The sequence below is a fragment of the Rhipicephalus microplus genome, chromosome 6 (genome assembly GCF_043290135.1).
Source record: "Rhipicephalus microplus isolate Deutch F79 chromosome 6, USDA_Rmic, whole genome shotgun sequence".
Lineage (NCBI taxonomy): Eukaryota > Metazoa > Arthropoda > Arachnida > Ixodida > Ixodidae > Rhipicephalus > Rhipicephalus microplus.
Window position 1 is genome coordinate 199,792,738 of NC_134705.1, and position 24,595 is coordinate 199,817,332.

General features: G+C 42.2%; 2 protein-coding genes across 6 annotated transcripts in view; one reads left to right on the top strand and one right to left on the bottom strand.

The window, feature by feature from the left end:
* The window catches only part of Mcm5 (Minichromosome maintenance 5), a 23,425-nt gene extending 6,146 nt beyond the window's left edge, over nucleotides 1–17,279 (bottom strand). The window contains exons 1-12 of the mRNA XM_037418279.2: nucleotides 17,047–17,279; nucleotides 15,763–15,889; nucleotides 14,000–14,128; nucleotides 12,676–12,848; nucleotides 10,280–10,435; nucleotides 6,941–7,025; nucleotides 5,677–5,933; nucleotides 3,434–3,545; nucleotides 3,148–3,216; nucleotides 2,883–3,023; nucleotides 1,903–2,079; nucleotides 840–955 (exon numbers count right to left, since the gene is read on the bottom strand). Coding sequence (XP_037274176.2) covers nucleotides 840–955; nucleotides 1,903–2,079; nucleotides 2,883–3,023; nucleotides 3,148–3,216; nucleotides 3,434–3,545; nucleotides 5,677–5,933; nucleotides 6,941–7,025; nucleotides 10,280–10,435; nucleotides 12,676–12,848; nucleotides 14,000–14,128; nucleotides 15,763–15,889; nucleotides 17,047–17,201 — 1,697 coding nt within the window. The 5' untranslated portion in view covers nucleotides 17,202–17,279. The remainder of the gene's footprint in view (nucleotides 1–839; nucleotides 956–1,902; nucleotides 2,080–2,882; nucleotides 3,024–3,147; nucleotides 3,217–3,433; nucleotides 3,546–5,676; nucleotides 5,934–6,940; nucleotides 7,026–10,279; nucleotides 10,436–12,675; nucleotides 12,849–13,999; nucleotides 14,129–15,762; nucleotides 15,890–17,046) is intronic.
* Nucleotides 17,280–17,735: 456 nt separating this feature from the next.
* The window catches only part of PCB (Pyruvate carboxylase), a 54,798-nt gene continuing 47,938 nt past the window's right edge, over nucleotides 17,736–24,595 (top strand). For 2 of the 5 annotated variants that reach the window (XM_037418282.2, XM_075867555.1), the window contains exon 1: nucleotides 17,736–18,016. The gene's annotated coding sequence lies outside the window, so the exon portion shown is untranslated. Of the gene's footprint in view, nucleotides 18,017–18,725; nucleotides 18,843–19,827; nucleotides 19,849–23,254; nucleotides 23,394–24,595 lie in introns of those variants that run through there. The other 3 variants (XM_075867552.1, XM_075867554.1, XM_075867553.1) reach the window with 3 other exon arrangements.

Genomic DNA, 24,595 nt, shown 5'->3' on the forward strand with positions numbered 1-24,595 from the left:
GAATTTCTTTTCACGACTTCGTGACTGTTTGTGACATTACAAAATGGCTATTTCAATTATTAATGCTTTGTTCAGGTAAGCTAGTGAAACATGACTGGTCTCAAGCATTCTTTTTTCGTGAGGAACTCCATGTGTCCACTATGTCACCATGATTACAACCATAGAACAAAAACTGCAGTAGAATCTCAGTGATACGAATATCAAGAGGGAGCAAAAATGTTCGTATTACCCGAAATTTCGTATCATAGAAAGAAAAAAAAAAGGAGCAAAGCTTGTGTTCAAACTACGATATACCCCTGCTCTAACAACCCCCTACACTGTCCGGTCCTTTGCAGGACTAAATTTCATGACTGTGGCTTACAAGCTGAGGCTAGTTTGTCACCTCTTGTTTATTGCAATGTAAAAAAAAAAAGAACAGACGAATTTGTCGCGTTATTTCACATGCTACAGTGCGAATGTGCTTTTTTACCATCTGCAGAGTTTTTCATTGCACTTTTTTTTCTATTAGAATGTTCTTTGTTGCCTATCACGTGAGAAGATAATAGTAACAGCATAATAAAGAGTGCAGATGCTCAAGGCTAGGCCACTTACTGAAATTGAAAACTTTTCAAAAATCTAGGATGCTTCACTTGCTTTCAAAAAGGCATTCCAATTTGCTTTTTTTTTTTCATATGCTGCATGCGTAGTATTGATGGAGAAGAGTTTTACTGAAAGTGGCTAGATCAATATTCAAAAGTGAATATGCTGTTGAACAGAGCATTTCTTTTAAAAATCACCACTACACATTCTTACTATATGCAAGTAGTTACTCATATAAAAAACAGTGCAGAAAGTCTTACTCTCGGCAAAAGGAGATGTACTTCTTGAGCACGCTCAAGCTCAACTCTCCTTCTTGCGTCTTCTCGGCAGTTGGCTCAGCGTTCATGTGAATACCAATCACGTGCTTGGCAAGTGTCTGGAACCATTCGAGAGAACAAGATTAGTCTAAAAGCACGATAGATAAAGCTAACACTGAACTTCTGAAAACCACACCTTTATAGAATGCGCATAAGCAATATTTATGTACTTTTTATACAAAGTTCCATGTTTGATTTCTATGTTAAGATACTGTACTTTGTAGGCTTGTGCAAATGGTGAATTTAAGGTTCGAAGTGAATAGTGGTTTTGGTTGAATAATTTCTAATCGAATTCAAATAGTATATATATGGCATATTATAAAGAAAAAAGTCGCAGCTTTGCCGCAAAGGCGAAGCAATGAGCGCGATAGCAACAAATTGGAAGGTCACGCAGAGAACTGCAAGCGGATCGAAATGTGCCCCGCGTTTATCACGCACAAATGACGGACGAAATGTAGTCACAGGTACAGATGAACGCGAATAAACATCTCAGTTGTTACTTTTTTTTTTTTTAACTGCCCAATTTTTCGGATGATTTCGCGGTTCCTAGGGAGTCCGAGAAATAGAACGTTGACCGTATTTATCTTCCAGAAGTTCGAATACTTGAAATCGTCAAACTTCCAGAGTGAATTGAATTGCAAACACTCCTAGAAAAAAATTCAGCATTTCGAGTATTTGGATGTGCCTAATCAAAAAAAGATTCAACCTTTTTTTCTCCTTTTTATCCCTTGAGCCATTCTGACAATGAATTCACCAGCAAGACAAAAATTTTTAAAAATGTATGAGTATACCCTTTGAGGCTTTTCGTTGACAAGAGTTGAGCCTCATTTGCAGCAGTTATACAGTTTTGCTTCAAACGCTAAAGTGACAAGATTAAACTTAATGTCGCCCACTGAAAATTGAGAATGCCGCCCTTATACGATTATTGTTCTCTGTGTTGCGCTCCGCAATAGAACCTCAAGCTGCAAGCAACGTAAAGTTGCAGTTCTTCAGGAAATGAACATACCGAGTCTCTCTTCTCGTCGTGCACATCCTTCACAATGAAAATCATGTCGAAACGTGAGAGGATGGTAGGCATGAAGTCGATGTTCTCGCTCGCCTTCAAGTCGTCCCAGCGGCCGAACACGCTGTTGGCTGCCGCGAGTACAGAGCAACGAGAATTGAGGGTGGTTGTGATGCCAGCCTGTTGAGCAAAACAGGAAAGCCTGATTACTATGCACAGAATGTAGTCACGAGTTGGAAAACAAGAAATGCCAGGCCTCTCCAGAACACGCGTCACAATCACAGTGAAAGCTGGAAGAGTGGCCTTTCTAGATACTTTGTTGGGGCAATTGTTACAAGTACAGTTGCGAGGTACCCGCTATCCCATTGTTAGTCATTCTGCAGAGAAATGCAGTACCCGCTACCCGTCTGCAAGGCATTATGCGCACTTTGTCAATGCTGTGACTGGTGGAACGGAATAACTTTAGGTCCCTCGGGGTATGAACTAGCACATAACAGTGACGAATTATGGCTGTACCATTAGTAATGAGTGGGAAACTTTAAACACCCAGTCGTTGTGCAATTAAGATTGTGTGATGCCTGGTGCTTATTTTACTTTTCTACCATGCTATATTACACCTGTTAATAAGATTCCTGGCTGACATGATGCCTGTACAGGCCAATCACGAAGGAGTTCCATGCACTGGCCTGGTACTTTGTGATAGAATACTGGACTACCACGTGGAGGGCCTGGGTTTGAATCCCACTGGATTGTTTTTTCCCCCTCATCGTGTGCGATAGCTTTTATGGACATCAGCAGTGGCGGACAAGTACGCCATTAAAATTGCCTGCTGTTGCGTGATCTCGTAACAGCGTTCACTGTAATGCTAATTAGAGAAAGAAGCAAATGCTGCACCAAGTGACAGGAGTGCAGGTTCTTGGAGTTTAATTTATTGGTCAGTAAGTCTAGCTTAGTCTCGATTTGAAGCCTAAAACGGTGCTGACCTTGGCTATCGAGATGGTCTGTTGTTCCATAGCCTCGTGGATGGCCACTCGGTCATCCTCTCGCATTTTGTCAAACTCGTCGATGCAGACGACACCGCCGTCAGCCAGCACCATCGCACCACCTTCCATGACAAAGCTGCGCTGCAGTGAAAACACCCACAGATCATCCACTGTGACACACGCAGCAAGAAGTTGTTCAGTTACTGGGCCCAAACCAGTTAGTGAAAAATTAGAAAGTTTCTAGGTGGCGTATTATACTACTCACAGTGGATGGGTCCCTGATGACAGAGGCTGTGAGACCGGCAGCGCTGCTGCCTTTACCAGAGGTGTACACCTGTGTGAGCATTATGAAACAGTGTTACACTCGACTTGGCACAACTGCTATCCTCACATTCCAGCACCAAGTATCCCTACAAGCCCGTAATATACATCTTAAAATACACGCCTGTTCAAGTACTGCAGCGCGTGAATGGGTACAGTGAAACTTGGGCTTTCTGCTGCACATGCTATTGCACTGTCAAGAACGGTTTGTCTAACGAACAGGCTCTTACAGCAATGGGGGCCACGCGTTCCACAAACTTCAACAGCTGACTTTTGGCAGTACCGGGGTCGCCAAGAAGAAGTAAGTTGATATCACCTCGCCGCCTCAGACCATCTGGAAGCCTGAACAAAAATGTTTAATCACATGAGCTTGGTGAACAAACAAACAAAAAAACAAGGTGGTAATCATTATTTTACTCAGAATACCTTACAGGCCCAACAGGGCATTGGGTAAGGGGAGAATCAAAAGAATATACTGTATTCACTTGAGTCATGCATGCACTCTCATAATAAGCACACCCCCAACTTCAGTCGTCAGAATCTGAATTTTTTTTTCCTACAGCGTAATAAACGCACCCCCTACATTCGTCCCCTGCAGTCATGCTAACCAACACCCGGTGCGTCTTTGTTCCTTGGATCTCTTTTGTTTATTATTATGATGGCCCCCTTCAGCCACCGTGGCTGGCTCCCTCTTCCCAGGTCGCCCGCTGCCACACGCCGTATTGTTCTTTGACCTGGGCGCGGCACATCCAGTCTTTTTTTTAAATCAGTGCACCACAGTGAGTTTCAAGAACGGTGCGAGTGGAGAGACATTGCAGCTGATAAGCACACAATGAGCGAAGGTCACGAAACTGCCCGCTCCAACTGACAGTCGCTTTTTGCAAATACGGAACTTTAAGGCCCACCCACGCCTGTGATTTTCGAGTGACGACGACAGGGTTTACTGTCAACACTGCTGTTGCGAAGCATCATTAGTCGCCGTCGCGTCGCAGGTTTCTGGAAAACCAGAAAAAATCTCTAGTTGCCCAAAAAAAATCGTGACGATTTTTGCCACATGGTAGCACTCCCCGATTCTCGCTCCGGCTGCAATTTGCTCATCATGCTTGTTATCTGTGTGTACTTCAAGGAACACAAGATATAGGCTACCCTTTCTACAAAAACTTCTCATGTGAACAGCGATACAGCAGCCGCATTTTCTTGTTAATTTTGTTATCATCAGTTTGTTTTGAACGCTTCGATGGTAGCTTGGTGCAATGTCAATGGCGTCATCGCAATAGTCATGTGAGGTTGCCACGAAGTCGGCAAAGTGCATCGTAGCCTCTTAGCACACCCTTCTGGGCGCCCCTCGAGATCACAGCAGACAGCACTTTTTGCGGCTCAACGATTGCGAGAAAGAGAAGCCACGGTTATGCTTTTATGGGGTGAGTGGAAGGCTTGCAGAAGATAACGCCTTCAATCACTGAAGATGAGTGAAGTGCAACAAAGAAGCTGTTTCCAAACAGTACGCGTATGTATATCGCAAAAGGCTAAGCAACCCAATTTTTTTTTGGCTCGGAAAGTACTTCATTTTTTGCTCATCCCGGAAAATTATTCATAAAACTTGCCCTGCATGGTAAATTAAGCCCCAACTTTGCCCAGATTTCTTTTTTTTTAAAGTGTTCCTTAGGTAAGTAAATATGGTATATACGCGACTGTGCACAACTTATATGCTAGCAATAACGTAAGAAAAAACTGTCAAAGATTATACAATGCCTAACAGCGACAATGATGAAAAATATAAAAATAATAGAATAGCAACAAAACATATTACACATGTGAGATATTGACTGTAAAATAGGCTATAACAAGAAAACACAATTTCTAAAATGATGTTGAGTTATTCAAGTCAAAAACAAAAACATTGCTCAAGGTTACACATTGAATTGAAAGGCATGTTAGCATGAAATAAAGCCTCTCGAATTCTGTTGTGCCAGAGGCACCCTGAACAAGGGCGAGAGAAGGACGCAACATACTTCAGGTTTCAACACGCTTCAGCCCAAACACAGTTTATAGTTGAAGAAAATTTGTAAAAGGTATTTACCCGAGTTTTCAGCCAACAGAAAATTCATTTGTGAAAGAAAAACAACTAAGGGGATTTTAGTCAAATCTCAATCGTTATAGAAAATAACAAAATAACCACTACCTTACTGAACTGCCCACACCTGCAACTTCATTTGAGTGCACTGTGTGTTCGGCGACATAAAAGGTGCTACGAGACCCTCTGCTGCTTTAGCTCTTCCAGCGCACAATTTGCCCGCCCACAAGCTTGCGTTTGTTCTAACTGCACATAACTAGGGACAGTTTGTTTTTACAGCTTTTGCTTTCTGCATAATATGACTTGTGTTGCAGGTATTTTGCCACACAGCATGACGTGAACACATCAGAAGAAATCGGTGGACATGTCGGCAAAGAACAAAGAAATGCGCTTCCTTACCTTTTCACGGAGCCTCCAAAGAGCAGACATGCGATGGCCTTCTTCACATCGGCAAATCCGTAGATGGACGGCGCAATGCTGCTGGCAATGCGCTCATAGATGTTGGGGCTACTCGCCAGGTGGCGAAACATGTCTTCTTCATCGGGTGTCAGCATGGTGCCCCCGACTCTACCCGCGCCCTCCGTGTTCACGGCAATGCCCACGACTCGAAGGTATGGTGCGCGAATGCCGATGTTTGACTTCTCTTGAGGTCCTTTCTGAAAATATTCGAGCAACACACAGTTCTCCTCAGTTCATCAGCAGAAAAGAGAAAACATGCAATGAACACTTTCATAACATCACAAGGCTGAGCTAGTTGGTGCAGATCCAACTTTTTTCCGACGAACACTTTATTTCGAAAATTCAGAAAAAGGGCGGTTGCTGCGATTGCATGCAACGTTATAAAGAATGAAATCCTGTGTTAGTTTCAGAAACAGATAAAAACTCAAATAGAGTTTATACATGGGCAAAAATATGCAATCAATCTATAAGTTATCACTTATCCCGTTGCAGTCTTGTACTTTGGGACCCTCGTCTGTATATTTTACTCCCTGTAACATACTTTTATGACATGATAATAAACTGATTGATTGAAGTATCTTCAAGTCCAACAGACACCTATACAAAGCTGAATAAAAATTTGCAGAAAGATCAAGGCCTGAAATGATCAGCAGAAGAAAAAAAAATGAAAGTGTTAGGCTGGAGCTATTGTTTCCGCAATAGCATTTCGTTGAAACACTGTTTGTTTGAGGCCTACCCTTTCTTCAGGCATAAATGCTTCATACAAAAAAAATATATTTTTTCTCTGACAATTGATTCTTTAATTTGCGGCATCAGGTATCACTTGATATCGTCAAATGTTTTTAGGAATGTACAACATGTATGGAAGTAATTATGACTAAGGAGGGTTCTGTCGAGGTAGTAATCTCCAACAAATGATGCAGCATGTTGCATCAATAGCAGAAGCTATGGCAAACAGACAAACTGATCAGCAGTGCTGAACCTTGTATAAGAGCATGCAGCTAATGCTAGTACTGCTCTGTAAATTCGCTGTTGTAGAGGGCACAATCTGAGCTGTTCCACGGCATTATTCCAAAAATGAAGTGCAGACAGATGACAGTTGCCTGTCCTATGAAGACAGCTCTAGGCCTAGTCCTCCCTCATCCACCCATTCTTGTTACATTACACAAGGCATGACTCGAAGGGCCACAAGTTAACAGCCCACCTTGTTTGGACGGCCAGTCTTCTTTATCGAGTAGACGCCAATGGCTGTAATCCTGTTGCCAGGCACAACACGTTCGCAGAGGTACCTGCAACATAAATAAAAACAGAAAAGCAATTACAGGTGGGCAAGACGTACCAGCCGTACGAGTACAGTTCACTAGACTATCAAAACAAGTGAACAAGTATGCACTACTGTCTTATCTTCAGTGGTTATACAGTAGAGTCTCAGTACACGAAAATGCGTTAAACGAAACTACTGCTTAAAGGAAACTTGTCTCTGCAATGCTTGGCTTTGGGCTTGTATTCTTCACCCATGTTCACCTCTCAGTAAACGGAATACCTTTTAAATGGAACATATTTTCCTAGTCCCTTCAGGTTCCTTTTACCGAGAGTCTGCAGTACTACTCCATGCTCATTTTGCAGTAATACTTATTCATACCTGTTCATTCATTATACCCGCAGGGCCCATTACAGAGGGGAGTGCGAAAAAATACGCAAAAGTGCAAATAACACACAGCAGGTTACAAGAAATTACATAACACAGCCAAACATCATTATAGCATGCCTCAGTATAACATTCTTTTTCAGATTATCTACTTTTTCAAATCCCCCTCCAAATGTCCATTGGTTTAAAGCAAAAATATTTCATTACAAGAAACTTCAGAATTCCGAGTGTTTCAGAATAATGTATTGAATGTTATCCGCCTTACATCTTCCCAACACTTCAAAATAACGAATAGCAATTTCAAGAAGTTACTTGCGGCTGTAAAAATAATGGCAGACTCCGTAGCTGCTACTATCATCATCATCAGGATGCTAGTATATTTCTTTATCTGCCTTCTCTATTTAAGTGTGCGATAGCCATATCACCACCATCATCGGTTGTAACTTGTCTTACGCATCAGGCTTCACCCATGCCTCACCTCGTTGCTTTTGTTTTTGTCAGGCAGCTTGACCTGCGCTGCTTTCTAGCCTTTTTGTTTGTGGTTGAACGTTCAAGACAAGCTCCGGAAGCAGCACGAAATGAATGCTACGACAGTGAAAATTGCAACACAAGTGATCTTTTGAATGAAGTCGCCAATAATTACCCGTGCAAGCTTCAATAACGTTTTACACAGTGCAACAATGAAGCAGTCACGTGAGCTTAGCTGATGACTGATAAGATCCGTACCATTTATCGCGATAAGAAAACGGCGACGAGAGCGACGATGACGTTGCAACAGTGCGCACGAACCAACATGAAGGATCGGTATTAAATGCTGATGCTACACAGTGTGTAAGAAGGATGCACAGGCTTAAGAGTTTGCTTTCGAGCAGTTGAGCTGCCCACATCAGGATAGATCGTACTTTCCCTCAAATAAACGTGCACTGGTTCCCTAATATTTTGCAGTTCTTTTTTTGCGCCTATTTGAGCATAACGTGGTCACGAATATACACACAGCACAGGTAAGCAGCTCATGCGATTGCTTTTACGATTGTCGCACAAATTTTCTATAGTTTCACGATGACTTTTCATAATAGCAAATGATTTTTAGCGGTCCCTTGATATTTGTTGTATCAAGATTTCACTGCATTACAATAAAATCTCTATATAACAAACACCACTTTAACAATCTTTTAAAAATCACATGCCAACTGCTAATTGTTTCAATGTAAAATTATTTCGCTACTATATACTTCAGAATACCAAATTTTACAGAATAACGAGTGATAATTTCATTCTGCGCTATATTACTAACGCCTCAGTACTACGAACTCATATTCTGAAATTTGTCGCGACCACCGGAGCGGTGCGCAAGCAGACGACAAAGCGAACGGACGCCTTGCTTCTCGGAAGACGTGCGACAATCTGGAGGGGAAAGAAAAAAAAAAAAAACGAAAAGACGACTCTTTCTATTGGAACGCCGACGCTGCACGTTTACAAGCGCAGAGACGAGGACAACACGGGAGGGCAAGGTCAGCGAGGCAGAGTGGGAGTTGCGGAGCGGGAAGCATGACGATAGTTACAGCGCGAGAACAGAATGACAACAAAGAGACAAGAAGAAGTTGTTCTGTTCTCGCGCTATAACTATCGTCATGTCATACCAATTAGCCCAAACCACCACACTTCTAAGGAAAGCATGGGCACGGAAAAACTGAGACAGCAAGGGAGCAGAAAATGAAACGTGAGGAATTTTCTTTTTTATCTCTTTCTTTTCTTCAGAAGAGGCAATGACAGCCGCGACGCTTTAGGTTTTTTTTTTTTATATTTGTCACTTCTATATGTGATCTAGGAGGCCAAAGGGGTATAGGTGTTCTCTAAGGAGGCCTCGTCAGTCGTGTTCATCTTTTCGATGATTACTTGTCGCGTTCGCAAAGCAAGTCTGCGTTCCCGCTGGGGTGTTACTACAATGAGTTCAACTCTGCTTGCGACAAAGAAGCGGAAGAAGTTTTTGCTAAGGAGAAAGTGGAGAATGTGAATGAGATGGAGGCCTTCGCTCTGCAAAGATTGTGCTGCACTCATTAAAAAAAAGAAAATCACTGACTTCTCTGAGGAAACGTACATTTTTCAGGTCACTTGCGCATTTGTTTTCTATAGTGAAAAACGAGTTCAAAGAACCACCATTGTAAAAGTAAGTAGTTTCGGCCGGTGGAAAATAAGTATTTATGGTTCATTTCTGGGCTTTCACTATAACGACCTTTCAAAATAAAATTGCCGCGGTCCCCTGAAGTTCGTTATACCGAGATTTCATTGAAGCAGAAGGTTAAAAAATGTTCACAATAAATCACAGATAAATCCCCAATAGATTAAAAGCAGTTATACAAGTACTAGTGGCACAAAAAGAAAAGAGAATACTGATTTTCATTATTAACTAAAGTGCGAAATTCACTGTACAAAGGAAGATAAAATTTACATAAGCAATAATGATGGTCACCTGATTAGATGTTTATGTGTGAACAGCTGTGATCAATATTCATTCCACAAGTACTGCCAAGAAAGTGTTGGGACATCTTAATTTATGTATGTAGATAAAATCGAATATACATAAGTGATAACGATGGTCATCTAAGTAGATGACTTTGTGAGAACAGCTGTGATCAATATTCATTTCACAAGTACTGATAAGAAAGTTTAGGGTCAAGCTCCTAAATTATGACCATAATATGACCATAGAAAGTAATGTCATGTTCTGCACCTGCCGCCCTGGCTATGAGAAACACTAAAGTGAACTAAGACCTGTAATTGACCCCAAGCATAGCACAATATTGCCAAAGCCACTAACTGACAACACAAAAGATACGCAACAGACTCATTCATCAAGTCAGCATTGCGACCACTAGATGGCAAGAAAACTCGTACCGGTCGCAGTATAGCTGGAGGTGTCGAGGCATTTCGCCATAGGGCACCTCTTCGGGAACCTCCTGCAGCTTGAGCACTTGAAAGTCAACGCACTTGCACTTGTCGGGAACAATGAAGAACGGATCTACGGGACACTTGGACTGCCCAGCACGATCGCTGTGAAACAAAGGACATTTTAGAAAGGATGCTGTGGCCTACTCCTTATCAGAAGCATGCAGGGGGGAGGTAATGAACGTGCACACACATTATCATAAATTACTTTACCAACATCCAATGAAAATTTCATCTTCCATTTTTGTGCAATGCTGTAGTGAATTCTTGTTTAGTTTGAAGAAGTGCAATATGCGGCTAAGTTCCACACACAATTGGATTCCATAGAGTTAGATAGAACTTGGCTATATGTTCATCTTCACAAAGTTTGCCCAAGCAAGAAATCCCGGTGTGCACTAGAAAGCAGTCAAAGGTAGCCCATGTTTCTGCCCCTGTTACATCATGTCTGGCCCTTACGCCATGCGATATTAATTGTAAAAGTGGCCCAACTGTTCAGCCAATTGAAGAGCCCAGCCTACCGCACCTCAAATTTGAGGGTGCGCACCTTTTGCACTTAGCTCTTTCGTTACCGCGCAAGAATGGTTGTTTATCATATGTCTCGGGAAGATCGTTTTTGCCAGTTTGAAAAGTACTCCAGCACACACTGCAGCATACCAAACTTTGCAGAATGAAATGATCTTTCCAAAAATTATTGGTTGTAGAGCAAAATATTTTAGAATGAATAAAAATGTGAAAACTGAAAATTTTCGTCACCGGCTGGGAAACAGCGAAATAAAAAATACTATATATGCAAAAATATTCAAAACAAAAAAATTAAGATCATACATATTGTAGAAAAATGACCAAGAAACAGTACGAAACTAATTAATGACGTACAAAATGCTTCTCTTCACATAGACAAAACAAAAAAAAAAAAGACAGAACCGAGGTGCTGCTTCATAGCTCAGGCCATGCGGTGAAGAATGATAGCATGGTTTTTCGCGAGAAACAAGTGTACTCGTACACTGTTCTCAGTAAACTTTTATTGCCTCGCATAAGAGTATCTAAGTATTCAAATATAGATGTATACCCGTGATGTGAATAATCCCTCTATAAATGAGATGTCCAATGAACTTTGCTATTTCATCTAGCGTCGTCTCTTTCCATGAGCCACCTCACTCCGCATAGGTTGGCGTTACAATATATGCATCTAAGCATATTCCTTTGCATCTTTGCGCATATCGTAATAAGAAAAAGGACAACACAGAGTGCAGTTCGAAAATGTTTCGCACTGCTCCGTAGTCAGGGCCGAGATTTGTTCCGGGGGGGTGTTCTTGCTGCTAGGAGAAACTTTGCAGCCGGCGTCGCCACACCGTGTCCTAGCAAAGTGTGGACCACGCACGTAACCTGAGTAACTATAAGATTATGCACAAAGATCAGAAGCTACATGCACTTGCGGCGGAGGAGATAACTTGAGGATTTAAAGAAAACTAACCCATGAAGGGCGACGGATGTCTCAGGCTGACGCAAAGCGTCCTCCCCACAAAACTTAAAGCTGGGGTGCCGTCATCGACCAAATCTCAGCTCGTTCTTATTCAATTCAGGTGTGGTCGCAAGACGATTTCAACCAGCGTATGTGTTTTGCAGCGCTGATGCGCACCCATGCGCGCATAATTACCGCGTAATAGGAGTGACTAGTGACACTAAATGTGACCCTGTGTCTGATATAACAATACGAGCAAAACCAAAGCGGCTGGAAACTGGCTGCGAGAGTCAGCTGCACACTTTATACATGTGGCGGACCTTGGGAAATATTTTTTTTGTTGAATTATTTTCCCTGACTTCTAGCAACAGCTCTCTATTGATTAGCTGGCATGAATTTCTGACATTTATTACTGCACAACTCTGTCAAATTGCGAAGCTAACACATTAATTTGCTATTTGGCTTGCAAAGTTTCTTTAATTACAGAACTTCGATGTTACTTAAGCATAATCATGAGGGGCACGCACTTCTGTCAAGTTCGCCAACCTAGTGCATTTTTCCAACAACACACGCACATTAGCTTGCGCAAAAGTCTGTAAAAAATTGCTATGTTGCCCAAGTCGGCAAATTAAAAAAAAATTCTGAAACTCGAGCGGCTCAACTGACTACTAGAAAGGGCTGGGTGCACGAGAAAGAAATTTACCGTGCCAAACTCGAGTACCGAAAAGCGTCGATCACCGGTAATCAATTTGAATATACGGGGTAACGAAAGAGTTAAGTCTACCTGCATTCATATATAAGATTATCTCCAGTGAAGCAACTGCTTTGTCAAGGTAATTTTAGCAGGGCACGTAGAAGTGAAACATGTCTCCAGTAACTGCACCTGTTGCATCTGCGTGGCAGGGCATAGCCTTCAAGGCCAGGCCTGACTGGCACGTTGGGCACAGTCTCTCGACACGAACGGCACTGCAGGGTGATGCTGGTTGCCTTGGCCTTGGTTCCGGTCGCAGCAATCACAATGCCTGGGACCTTGACAAGCCGGGAAACTTGGTCAGACTGTAAGAAGAAAACAAAGAAGATCAGAAAACAGTCGTCCTTTAAAATCTTGTATACTAACAAGTGTTGCAAAAGTTGCATAATAATGAGAATGAACAGAAGTGACTTTGGATGAATCGGTTGGCTAACTCCACTTTGCGAGTTTTGTACATTAGTGGCACAGTGCGGCGGGCTTTATTTAAGACAACACCAGGCTGAAAAGCTTTCTGCTTTCAGGGAAATCAGAGCAGAAATGCACTGTCTGCAGTAATGTCCGACCAAGAGAAACTTTAGTTGTATCTCCTCCAGTAGAAGGACTTGTGGCAATGCATAACCAGTAGCCCACCAGAGATGTTCTTTCTATTCTGATACACACACACCACCACCAAGCTGAAAGAGACTCATGAGGACGCTTAGTTAGGCAAGCCGGTTCACGTTCACCATCACAAGGTATATCTGCATACAATGAAAGTCCGGAAAGTAACGTTAGTCTAAAAACAACTTTCGTAAGCTAACGTTTACTAATGGGAAGTAAAACTGCGAACAATGTATAGATGCATAGACGTGTGTTTCTTTACTGCTGTCCCAATATTGCCTAAAGTGCCACTTTCCAGCTGTCTAATTTATTTGGCTTCAAACTTCTAGGGTGGAATACAGTGCCACTGTAAGCTCAACGGGGAAATTCGTTTTTATTTTGGTTCAAGTGTTCAGAAAGCGTACAGTCATTGTATCTGTCAGTGCTAACATGTGGGGCAACAACCTGGCCAGTAGCAAAAAAACTGGAGAAGCCAAAGACAACACAGCATGCAATGGAACGAACAATGACAGCGATATGAAGACAGCAGCATCGATCAGAGAACAAAAAAGGGCAGCTGATAGCTTACTAGATATTAGGAAAAAAAAAGGATGGATGTGGGCAGGCCATGCCACGAGAGGACACATTATTGATGGTCTCTCAGAGGGTCAGAATGCAGACCAAGAAATGAGGAGCGCAGCTGAGGACTGCAAAGGGTAAGGTGGACCATCTATATCAAGAAATTGGCATACGTAAATGGAATTGGCTCGCTCGGGACAGGGAGGGTTAGAAACTGTTGGAACAGGCCTCCGTGCTGCAGTGGACATTAGACAGGTCAATGATAATGATTGTGAAGCATTATACTGCAGGGGCTCGCCTTAATCTCGCGCATGGGGACGGGATGAGCTTCCGACTTGAGCAGCACTTGTATGTCGGCAACATCCTCCTCTCCTTCGGGGCGCGGTCTGGTCACCTCATCCGCTACTTCCTTGGCCGCTTCTTCCAGCTGTTGAGAAAGGAGACTTGTGAGCAAGGTCAACATGTTTGCCGATCCACTGTGAGCACAACAGAAGTACCGAAAACGTGTTAAAAGCAGTTTTTCAAGTTATATTACCATAACCTACGCTTTATTTCCTCGCATGTTGTTTCAATTCGTAGGGCTCATGGTAATTCAAAAGCACCGAATTTCACAAAATGGCAGGACTACCTTTGCTATTGAGACATGACGTTTGCTGTTGCGGATACAAAGATCAGGTTTACAATGCAGTGGGCGGAACATAATTCTTTGCGATGCTACTACATAAGATTAAGATCAATGAACAATGGCAGCTTTATGTGACAGGAAAGATAATATATTTTACAGTTAGCTTGAATCAACTTTAGTCAAGTTTAATGTCCGTTAGTTTCAATCTTCAAAGCAGTATTGGAATACTTGAAGAGCCATGTGGGTGAGTCAGTTAATGCACACTGTCAAATTTTATGCAAGAGAACACGCGACCACGTGGCCTGCACGCCCTGGTGGCTGCTGGCAGTGCGTTCAACCATGCTTTTCAACACATGCTAATATTTTAGTAGACGTAATTCTTCCCTTGGTGTTATGAATTTACCCATAGCGATTTTCCACATGTCACTGACACGGGCCTGAGAATTTTTCACCTGCATGTATATATATTCGTGCATTCTTGCCATGAATCAGCACTCATGGACATCCATCCTTGCCTTTCGTACTACACTTCATCACTTTTTTTTTCAGCACTTATGTGTTTGAACTGCAAACTCTTCAATGTTGAAAGTAAGCTTTCCTTAAGTGCTATGTAGGCTTTCATTTCACGAGTTACATATTACTAATAAACAGGGACTTATAAATATACATGAGGTTACACGGTGGCAGGAACATAGAGTATTTAGAAAAAATGCCGATTAACTTGGAAGGCCACAGGCAACTTGATACATAGTTTGCTCTCAATCACGGACAAGGATTGAAAAGGAGTGCCTAAGTAGAAGAAAATGTCGCACAGGATAATAGCACCATCTCTCGTTCACTCTTGTAGTTATATAAGGTTAAAGGAACACTAAGATTGAACAGTTAATCAGTTCATATTGATAAATTGTCCTCTGAGAACCCTCATAATGTCAATTTCACCACCATAGCTTGAACAATAAAGGAAAAAATCAGGGTCATTTCATTTTTAAACATTACAATGAAATTGCCACACATGACATCACAAATTCCAAAGCGTGCCTATTTTCAGTACATTGGCCCAATGCGATTTCCTGAAACTTGGAATGTTAGGTCTGTGGCCCACTTGGAACACATTGTACCTCATTTTTGCAGGTTAGGAATTATGCAGGACCTAGCAGATGTCATCGAAATATATTGCGTCACAGCATCTTTTGTGGGAACTTCCAGGTGGTTTCGCCATGTGAATTTTCTTTTAGCACGTTTTCTCACTTACGAAGTGTTTTCTTGCAGCAAGCACGGCGATTGCAACATCCTGAATGAGTAATTTTTTAAATTAAGAAAAATCACTGTTCTCTTTCAGTCTCTTTGAAGGTTCAATGGTATTTGCTTTGACAGTACTCCCTCTGTTGGCCCCCGGTAGCTTATCACAACCACGATGAGACATCTTCCATGCTCACCAAAGGCAGGTGCTCGGTCGGCTGCTTGCTCAGCTTGTCGGCGAGCACCTCGTCAAAGCTGGAGATGTCCTCCACGGCCACTTCGAGCCAGTACTGGCCCATGTTGTAGTGCTGCTTGAGTTGGTCTCTGCGAGGAAAGGCAGAGATGTTGACGAATCGCTGTATGTGCGCATATTCAGGGGAACATGCTATAGTGTAGAATTCTTTCCTTTTTTTTGCGAAAGCCTGCTCTTGGGCATAATGAGATTCCTGTTTTCCAAAGCGAACACTGATCCACTTGTTGAAGCATTGGCTCCAGCAGGATCATGTGTTCAATGACTTCTCAGGGTTTAGAAGGGCTGTTTTAGACCAGTACATGCTACTGTGCGAAGCCACAGTCTGAATGCAAATACATTGGGAACAGTAAATGCACTAAAGGGCGCAACTTACCCTCTTGTAGCATTAGCAGTGCTCTTCTTTTAGAAGGTTTTACATGACAACTATAGTATAAGGTACGACGCACACCGTAATGGGAGACAACACATTAATTTTGACTACTTGAGGTTCTTTATTACGCGCCGAAGTATTGGTAGACATTAGCCGCGCTTTTATAACGGAGGGAAAAAAAACGAAGAAGCAGATGTCGGTGTCGTCTGTGTTCCTGTTTGAACAGCAGTCGATAACATTTATGCGCAGAAAGCCACAATAGTTTACGAACCCGTAATTGGCGAAAACGAAGCGGGAAAGTTCGCGAGAAGCCTAGGGATGTAGACTCGAGTAGTCTTCAATACGTTTCTGCCTTCAGACAGCAATTTTTGTGACCTGGGTATGGCGATCGACTAAATTATAAGCGAGGTGTCGCAGAAACGTTAGTGTGCTGAAAAGCTGCACAAGTTTAGCATGAGGATGTGGTTACCGGGCCTAACGCAATAACAGCGTAATAACTTCCCCAAATAAGCAGCAAGTTAACATCGCCGTCAATGACCTACTTCGAACGGAACGCAGCATTTCACTCATACTCAGTGGACTCGGAAGGCGTACAGAGACGGCATCAGCGGTATCAGCCAAAATTAAATGGCAGGCTAGAGAAGCACCGGGTTGCGCCGCGTGCGTACAGTTATCGATTTCGTTTCACCATTGAACACGAACGGAACGGGAAGTAGTTATCTCCCGAGATCGTGCGACTACGCAGTAATCATCCTCCCATTTTACGTGCGTAACATTTTTTTCCAACCTTCGATGCGCTTAAGAAATACATATTCTAATCACGAGATCAAGGCGCACGGCTGTGGCGCGGTGGATTACCTGTAACGGTAGTTGAAGTTTCCTTCGTGAAATTTCCGCAGGAAGTCGCGGAAGCGACGCTTCACGGCCTGCAGGTTGACCTGGCTGTCATCCTGAGTGCTTTCCGAGCTGAAGTTGTCGCTGAAGAAGACTCCGCCGTCGTCGAAACCAGCCATCGCTTGTTAACAAGACTGGTGGATTAGCGCGGGAGCAGACAATGCGCGCCCAACTTTTGGCGCGAAAACGACGGGTGATTTAATCGATCGTCGCGCCGTCTGCGAGCTTTCAACAATGTTGTGACCTCTGCGATCAGCACCGAAAACAAGGTCAATATTGAAAGCCGTAATAACAAAAGTTTGATGATAAAGTTTATTATATTGCACCAATACTCAATATAATAAATAAATAATTTAAAGTAAATAATGATAAAGAATATTGATTGCAGAACATTATGCTATAGAGATATTGTGGCCTCTGCGATTGGCACCAGCAACAATGTTAATCTCAAAAGTCACAATAACAAAAAGTTTGCTTGTAACCTTATTATATTGCACCAATGTAAACCAGATTAACAAATAAATTTAAGTAAATAATGATAAAATAATTTGTACGCAGAACAATATGCTTGAACATAAAGCGAGTATTGACCAATCACGGGTGAAGCGCCCCTTGCGTCACGCTGCCGATGCCGCCGTCTGGTCTGGGTCTGCGTCGTCTGCGACATCGTTGTCCACGCGCTGAGCCCAGCTAACGATAGAAGAAGAAGAAGAAGAAAAAAAATTATCTGCCGCTTTTGGCTTCGTGGTGTGCGAGTTTGTTTCGCGTCCCGTTAGGACGTCAGAAACTTTACGGGGCCTTCAGCTATGACGTGAACGAGATTGGAGAGCGTCGCGGAAGACAGAAAAGCTACTGCCACTCCGGAGACCAAGGCGGCGTCAAGCATCGGAGAGGAAACGTTCGCTTTGCTTTTTTGTTTATTTCCTACCTTCAGGTAAACAAAACGCTTTTACTCTCCTATCGACATCGAGGCGTTGTGTTCTCGAGTCGTGTCGGCTGCCGGACTCCGCGAAGCAATGCTTCAGAATGGATTTTCTCGTGGAACGTGCCGATTCCGGCACACTACCGAAAGCGTAGCATGGGTGTTGAGTTTCGTCGGGTTTCGTTCGCGGCAGGTACGCTCGCTCTCAGAAAAAAAAAAAGAAAGAAAAAAAATACGCAATAAACTGCTTCCGATGGAGCGGACGTTCTTCGCCTTGTTATGATCGAAGTTGCAAGGTCACGCAATTGCGGTTATCGCGTGTTTTCCTCTTTCCGAAGGGCGTACAAAAAAGTCGCGTATGACGAGGTACAGTTAACGTAACTTGCGTATCTGTTACTAGCTTTCAGCGCCCCCCCCCCCCCCTTTTCTTGTGTGTGAGTGCATAGTTTCCACGGTCCTCTTTCTGCATGCATGTGTTTGCACCTAGCGCAGCAGATTTACATTTGCATTGTCGGTCGGGAATATAGCTATTTTATAAGCGCGACTCAGCAGACATTTTGAACTGGGGCTGGTGACCCTGACATGTGCTAATGCGCGCTCCAAAACCTACACCGCGTGCATTGCATGCTAGTTTCGTCTTGACGGCGCGGGCCGCGCTGGAAAATCGCGTTTTCTTGTTTCGCTCTCGCCCTCTTATCGGGACGCGTGTAATAAAGGCTGTCGGAAAAGCTCGCCGTCATCACCCTCTCCGCGCAGTCTCCGGTGGTTGCCGTCGGAGTCGAGTTTCGGTGTGCTAGATGTGTAAACTCTACGCCGCGCTCCCGGCGAATTCGCACAGGTGAGGCGTACCGTGCGCACAAAAGTCGCTTGCAATCGCGCGCGCAATTCCGCCTGCATTTCCGCACTTGCTTTCGCTTGCGCTGCATGCGATCTGTCGCCACACATATGGCCGTGCGATGACAGTTATAAGTTAAACCTGTTTATTTCAGCGCGCTATTCGCGTCATTCTGGGTTGAAACCATTGGAGAGCGCGTTTAATTCACCCAAGAGGTGTAATGACGGCTGGCAATCGTGCGGGAATGTGAACGGAGCGGCCCTTGAGGAAAGTCAGAACTAAGTCAGCGCACGTGCCCAGTGACGTTATAAAGGTGTCAAAATTTTTGTCTTTTTGCACTAAAAATTCTTTCCGGTGGTTCGTGATTGCGCGAGCTGTCAGCATGTAAGGTACACATACATTATTAAAACCAGGTTACTGTCGAGCAGGAGATAAATCCGAGCATGTTCAGAAGATGAACTCTTCATGCCTTCTATTTTACAGCCACTTCACCCAAGAAACATGTAAATTATTTTATATATATGTATATTATACCATACCTTTAACATTCCACACAAAATCTTCTGACAGCCCACATTCTAGCTCACAATCTGCATCTTCCATATGCAGCTGACACAATTATAGAATTAATGATGTAATTTTAGCTCTAAAGAATATACATAAGTTTGCATTTATCTACGGGAAATGCAATATAATACTGCCGTATAGAAATACGTACTCTGAATGATGTGTTATTCTTATCATACGAGTAATAATCAGTTAATATCAATATAGCCCCATCAAGCATTGTTACCTAGTTGACATACAAGCATGACTTGGCAAGAGAGGTAACCCATAACAAAGGCCTTGTCAAAGCACATTGCTGGACCCACATGTTCTCACCTAGCCTAGAAGATAATATTCAGCGGATGACGCATACTGATAAAGCGGCACAGGGAGGGCATTTTCTGGAAAGCTGCATGTACGAGATGATGCGAGGGCCAGGCAGATCGGACAGTTGTTCCACAGTGTGAGTATAATATATGCTTGTAAACGAGAATTAACAATGAAATAGTGACACCTTCAGTACATCAAATCTCCTTTTGAAATCGGGTTCTCGTCGAGGCACAGAAGACGTTGCTTGTTGGCTATGAATTCGAGCCAATAGATTGTTTCATGGTAAATGCAACTGTAGTTTATAAAAGTGGTCATCAATTCACTAATTCACTATGCTCAAGTTGTCCAAGCACAAAAAGGACTGCAAGTTTAGCTGAAAGAAAACAAGGCGAAAGACAGTGCACAAGAAAAAGGAAAACACAAAATGCTGCTGTTTGTGTCTTTTCTTTTTGTGCTTAGTTATTTGCCTCGTCTTCTTTTAAGCTATGTTGGGCCGACATGTCCAAGCAACTTTAGCTGCAAGTGTATTTAGTTTATAGGATATGCTTAACAAATTATCACTTGAACAAAAATTTGATTGTTGCATTAATATTGCTATAGTTACTTAGTTGCGTGTTAACATTTGATAACTGTGAAAGAGGGCTCACCTGAAAAGTTAAGCATTCTTTTTGTGCACGCACTCGCACACCGCGAAAGAGAAGAGCATATACCTCACTGAAAGGTCATCTACCCTTTCAGAAGCTGTGCTGGGTTAAATTTATCTAATCTTTGTGAAGGTATTGAGAATGTGGCTGTCCACAGCATATGTCACTGACCGTTGTTCAAGAATACATTTCAAATCGCCCCTATCAAGCTTTATCAGGTTCTGCAAGTCTGTGTGGTGTATACAGCTTAATTAATATTCATCATAGGATTTATCTCTTTTATCCCAATTCGATTCCCAGAAGAAGGAAGAAAAGCTGAGCTTACCCCCGTACTGTTTATTCTTGTGTTGCAATGTGAGTGCATGTCCTGCTATGCTTCTGAAAAATAGAAATTAAAAAGCACAGAGTGCTTTTTATTTGGAAGTTTTCTTTAGGAAAAGGTTGATCAGGTTCCTACTCCCAGCCCTGATCCATTCCCGGAGAAACGTTTTCATCACGCGTAAAAGGTGGTAACGTTTGCTCACGTGGGGCTTTTGTTGTAAACACATCTAACCATAACGGATGTGCTGCGACCTTAGTGACAAGATTGCAGCTTCATGTTTGCCGCTGTCGCTCGCTGAAGAAGCCAGGCACGATATCGTAGAGATAGAGATGTGCTGTTGGTCGAGACAGCATTGCAAGAAAACCCACATTGCGCAATCTCTTGTCTGCTGATGCCAGACGTCAAATAGTGATAAAAAAATCCATGTCAAGTATTTGTTTCGGTCTTATCAGACAATAAAGAAGATATTGGAGGGCTAGCTGCATCCCTTTGACATTGCCGGTGTTTGTCTGGATGACAGAGCAGGCTGTGACAGGTGTGTCTTAAGAATTGGATGAAGATTAATTTTGAATAATGGGAATATTGTACCGAGCTAAGAGAAAATGACACCTCTGCACACAGAATCATGGACCCCCTGCTCCTCACCTGTTTGTCACTTTACCTTTTTTTTTTGGCTAATGTAAATACTATGCGTATTAGGGGTTAAAAGTTACAGTTGTTGTTACCTAAAACATTCTGGTTAGCCGAGCAGGAATGTCGGAGTCTGTGATGACATTTACGAGGCCTAAAATCAGCGATTATTTGGCCTAAAACCAGCAACACAAATGCGTGTTACAGGAAAGTTATTTGTCTGAAACACCGGAGTAGTGCTTGATGCATTTTCAATGCGAAAACGCTTGAGGCCCGTGTGTTTAGATTTAGGTGAACGTTAAAGAACCCAAGGTGGTCGAAATTTCAGGAGCCCTCCACTACGACATCTCTCGTAATCATATGGTGGTTTTGTGACATTAGACCCCAACCATTATTATATCGTGAGTAGTGCTTAACGTCACGAAAATAAGCAAGTGTAATGGGTAGGAGCAATAATGCAAATTATTCTTGACAGAGGCAGTGATGGCTGTGGGTGGTGCTGGCATTTTTTCTTAGCTTATATCAGAGCATAGTTGTTCACCTCTAGGTAGGTCAGCACGTCTTTGAAATGACGGCTGTATGTTTCGTCAGATGCGCACGAAGAAGATGGAATGATAGCCAAGAAGATGTGATGGCAATAGTCCAATCTCCTTCACGTCTGTTTGCTCCAATTTCTGCCCGTCATATGTTAGCTATGGCACTCCCTAGCCCAAGGCAAAGTACTTTTACATTTTCTAGTTCAACGTTTTCACGTGCTTTAATTCTATCTCAGTTTCCAGGAAACAAAGTACCAGTCACTGTAATTGTCTAGGTTGTGATACACCGACTTTGATTAAGTAATTGAACATGCGAGTTTCTTTCTAATAAGATAGATATTCAATTTATTTATTTATTTATTTATTTATTTATTTACACATGCTGTCAGTCCTTTGAGGTGATATGAGAAGAAGGGCAAGAAATATAGAAAAGTAAACAGATACTGCATACATATCCATATACCTATATAAACATACATACTCTCACTAACATACACATAAGACATCAAGATAGTGCTGAATTTTTGTTGTACCAGAACTGAAGATGTATTTATCCAAAACGTATAGAATATGGGTACTGGTTATAGATAGTTATTATGGAACATGAAGTTGCAAACTAAAACAAATCGCTTCGATGTAAATATGGTACAATATAAACATGTTGGTATAAACAGTATTTCCACCAAGCACATAGGGGAACAATGTTTCAGAGTATGTATGAATGGACATATTTAGAATGGCTTTAATTCTTAATGAAGGCAAACTGTAATGTCTTAGGTAGTCACAGTATGCGTTCAGTCTGCTGTAAAAGCAGACTTTAGCTGCCAAACCTATTACCATCTAAGTTTTACAGAACATATCATGCTTATGCATCTATGGCTTTCATATGAAGAGTAATTGCAGTATGGAAACTTCTTTTTAGCAAAAATGAATGCAGTGAAAAATTTTCAAAATTTTTCACTGCGTAAGGCATCATCCTACAAATATCTGGGCATCCACCTTACACCACGACTTTCCTGGCTAGAACACCTCATTTCTGTTTGCGTTAATGCCTCCAAAACATTAAGGTATTTACGCCGAAACCTCCATCATTTTCCATCTAACGTTTGCAAACTGTCTTACCTTACTTTCGTCCGCCTGCAACTTGAATATGCCTCTTCCGTTTGGTCCCCTTCCTCTCAGTATCAAATCAACATGCCGGAAGCAATTCAGAACAGAGCCGCCCATTACATTTCTAGGATCTACGCCATTCATTCCGATGTGACTCAGCTTAAACTTGATCATTCCCTCCAAGCATTGCATGTTCGTCGTCATGTGTACTTGTTATTCCTATTTCATAAGTATGTTTACAGTAACAAAACATCGTCATTGCACCTTCGATGCTCCCTCTACACGTCACGCAGGTTACATAATCATCACAGTTTCATGCGCGTGTTTGGTAACAAACACGTTCAATTGTCAGCACTACCGCAAGCCATCCGCATGTCGAATGATCTTCCCGACAACATCGCCTCTGACAGTCACCCTGACACGTTCCGGCAAAAACGTGAGATGTATTTCTTTAATATAGTATCGTGAAATTGTCTTACTTGTTTAACCTTTAAGCTATTTTATCTTGCGAAATGTAGGCCTTTCTTTTCAACAGAAAGTTGTAATCTCTTGTTTAAGTGCTGCTTACCTATTGAAATGCTAGGTTTTGTATAACTCACTATGCTATTATTATTAACCTGAATTGTATAGTTGTTTCTTACAAGTTTACTTCTGCATTCACCGTTACACCCTTATTTTTTATAAATAAGGTATTTTTTAATAAATAAATAAACAGAACTATTAGGCATGGCAATATATATTCTACTAATTTTATATTGAGCAAGGAGTTCATGTGGAGTGTTTCTTTCTCAAATAGCTTGCTGCGTCTGTCAAAACATTTGACTCCTCATCTTGGCATTGATTATTTCTTGTGTCGGATGATTTATTAACCCTTTGTAGGTTTGTCTACATTTTTACCCGCTCACATGAAAATCGACTGTTGTATATTGATATTAACTACACTGTAATAGTATAATGCAGATTTCACCAAAATCAGTCCAGTACTTTAATGTAAGGAAGTGGGTGTCGTACTGACGTGTTTTCAAAAGGTGGGAAGACATATCCCACTGTCGCATGAAGGCTCCATCTCGCTATTGCAGCAATGGGTATTTGCTACAAAACGGTTATAGCAATACGCACACAGTAGCACTTCTCAAATGTAGTGGAAGGTTGTGCTGAACTCATTTCCAGCAGCACCGCCTGCACCAGCGTCACTTAAAGATCACTTCAGTGCATTCACCAGCAATTTTTTTACTCATGCCTCATCCATTTTTTTGTCCATTTGCCTGTCCAAATTGTCAAGTGCTAATGTTGTCTCTGAACTTGTGCCCGATTTTTAAGAGGTACATGTAGGATATCAGTAATAATATTTCCATGCACTATTATCCACAATTACACTGAGGTACAAACATGGCAATTTGCAGGGTATTACTTTTTGATGCATTTATCGCTCGAGTTATTGCGCAGATCTAAAAAAAAAAAAAAACACGTGATGAGTGGAAGCTACAAACGCCTCTCTGAAAAACAAAAAAAAGACTATCATGCAGTATTTTTATTAGTAGATCTTTTCTACATCTACTCAAGAAAAAGAAAATTCAGCAGACAACATTAACAAAATTATTGAAGTTCAACCTCCCATTGCCGTGCTGCGGCACTCAC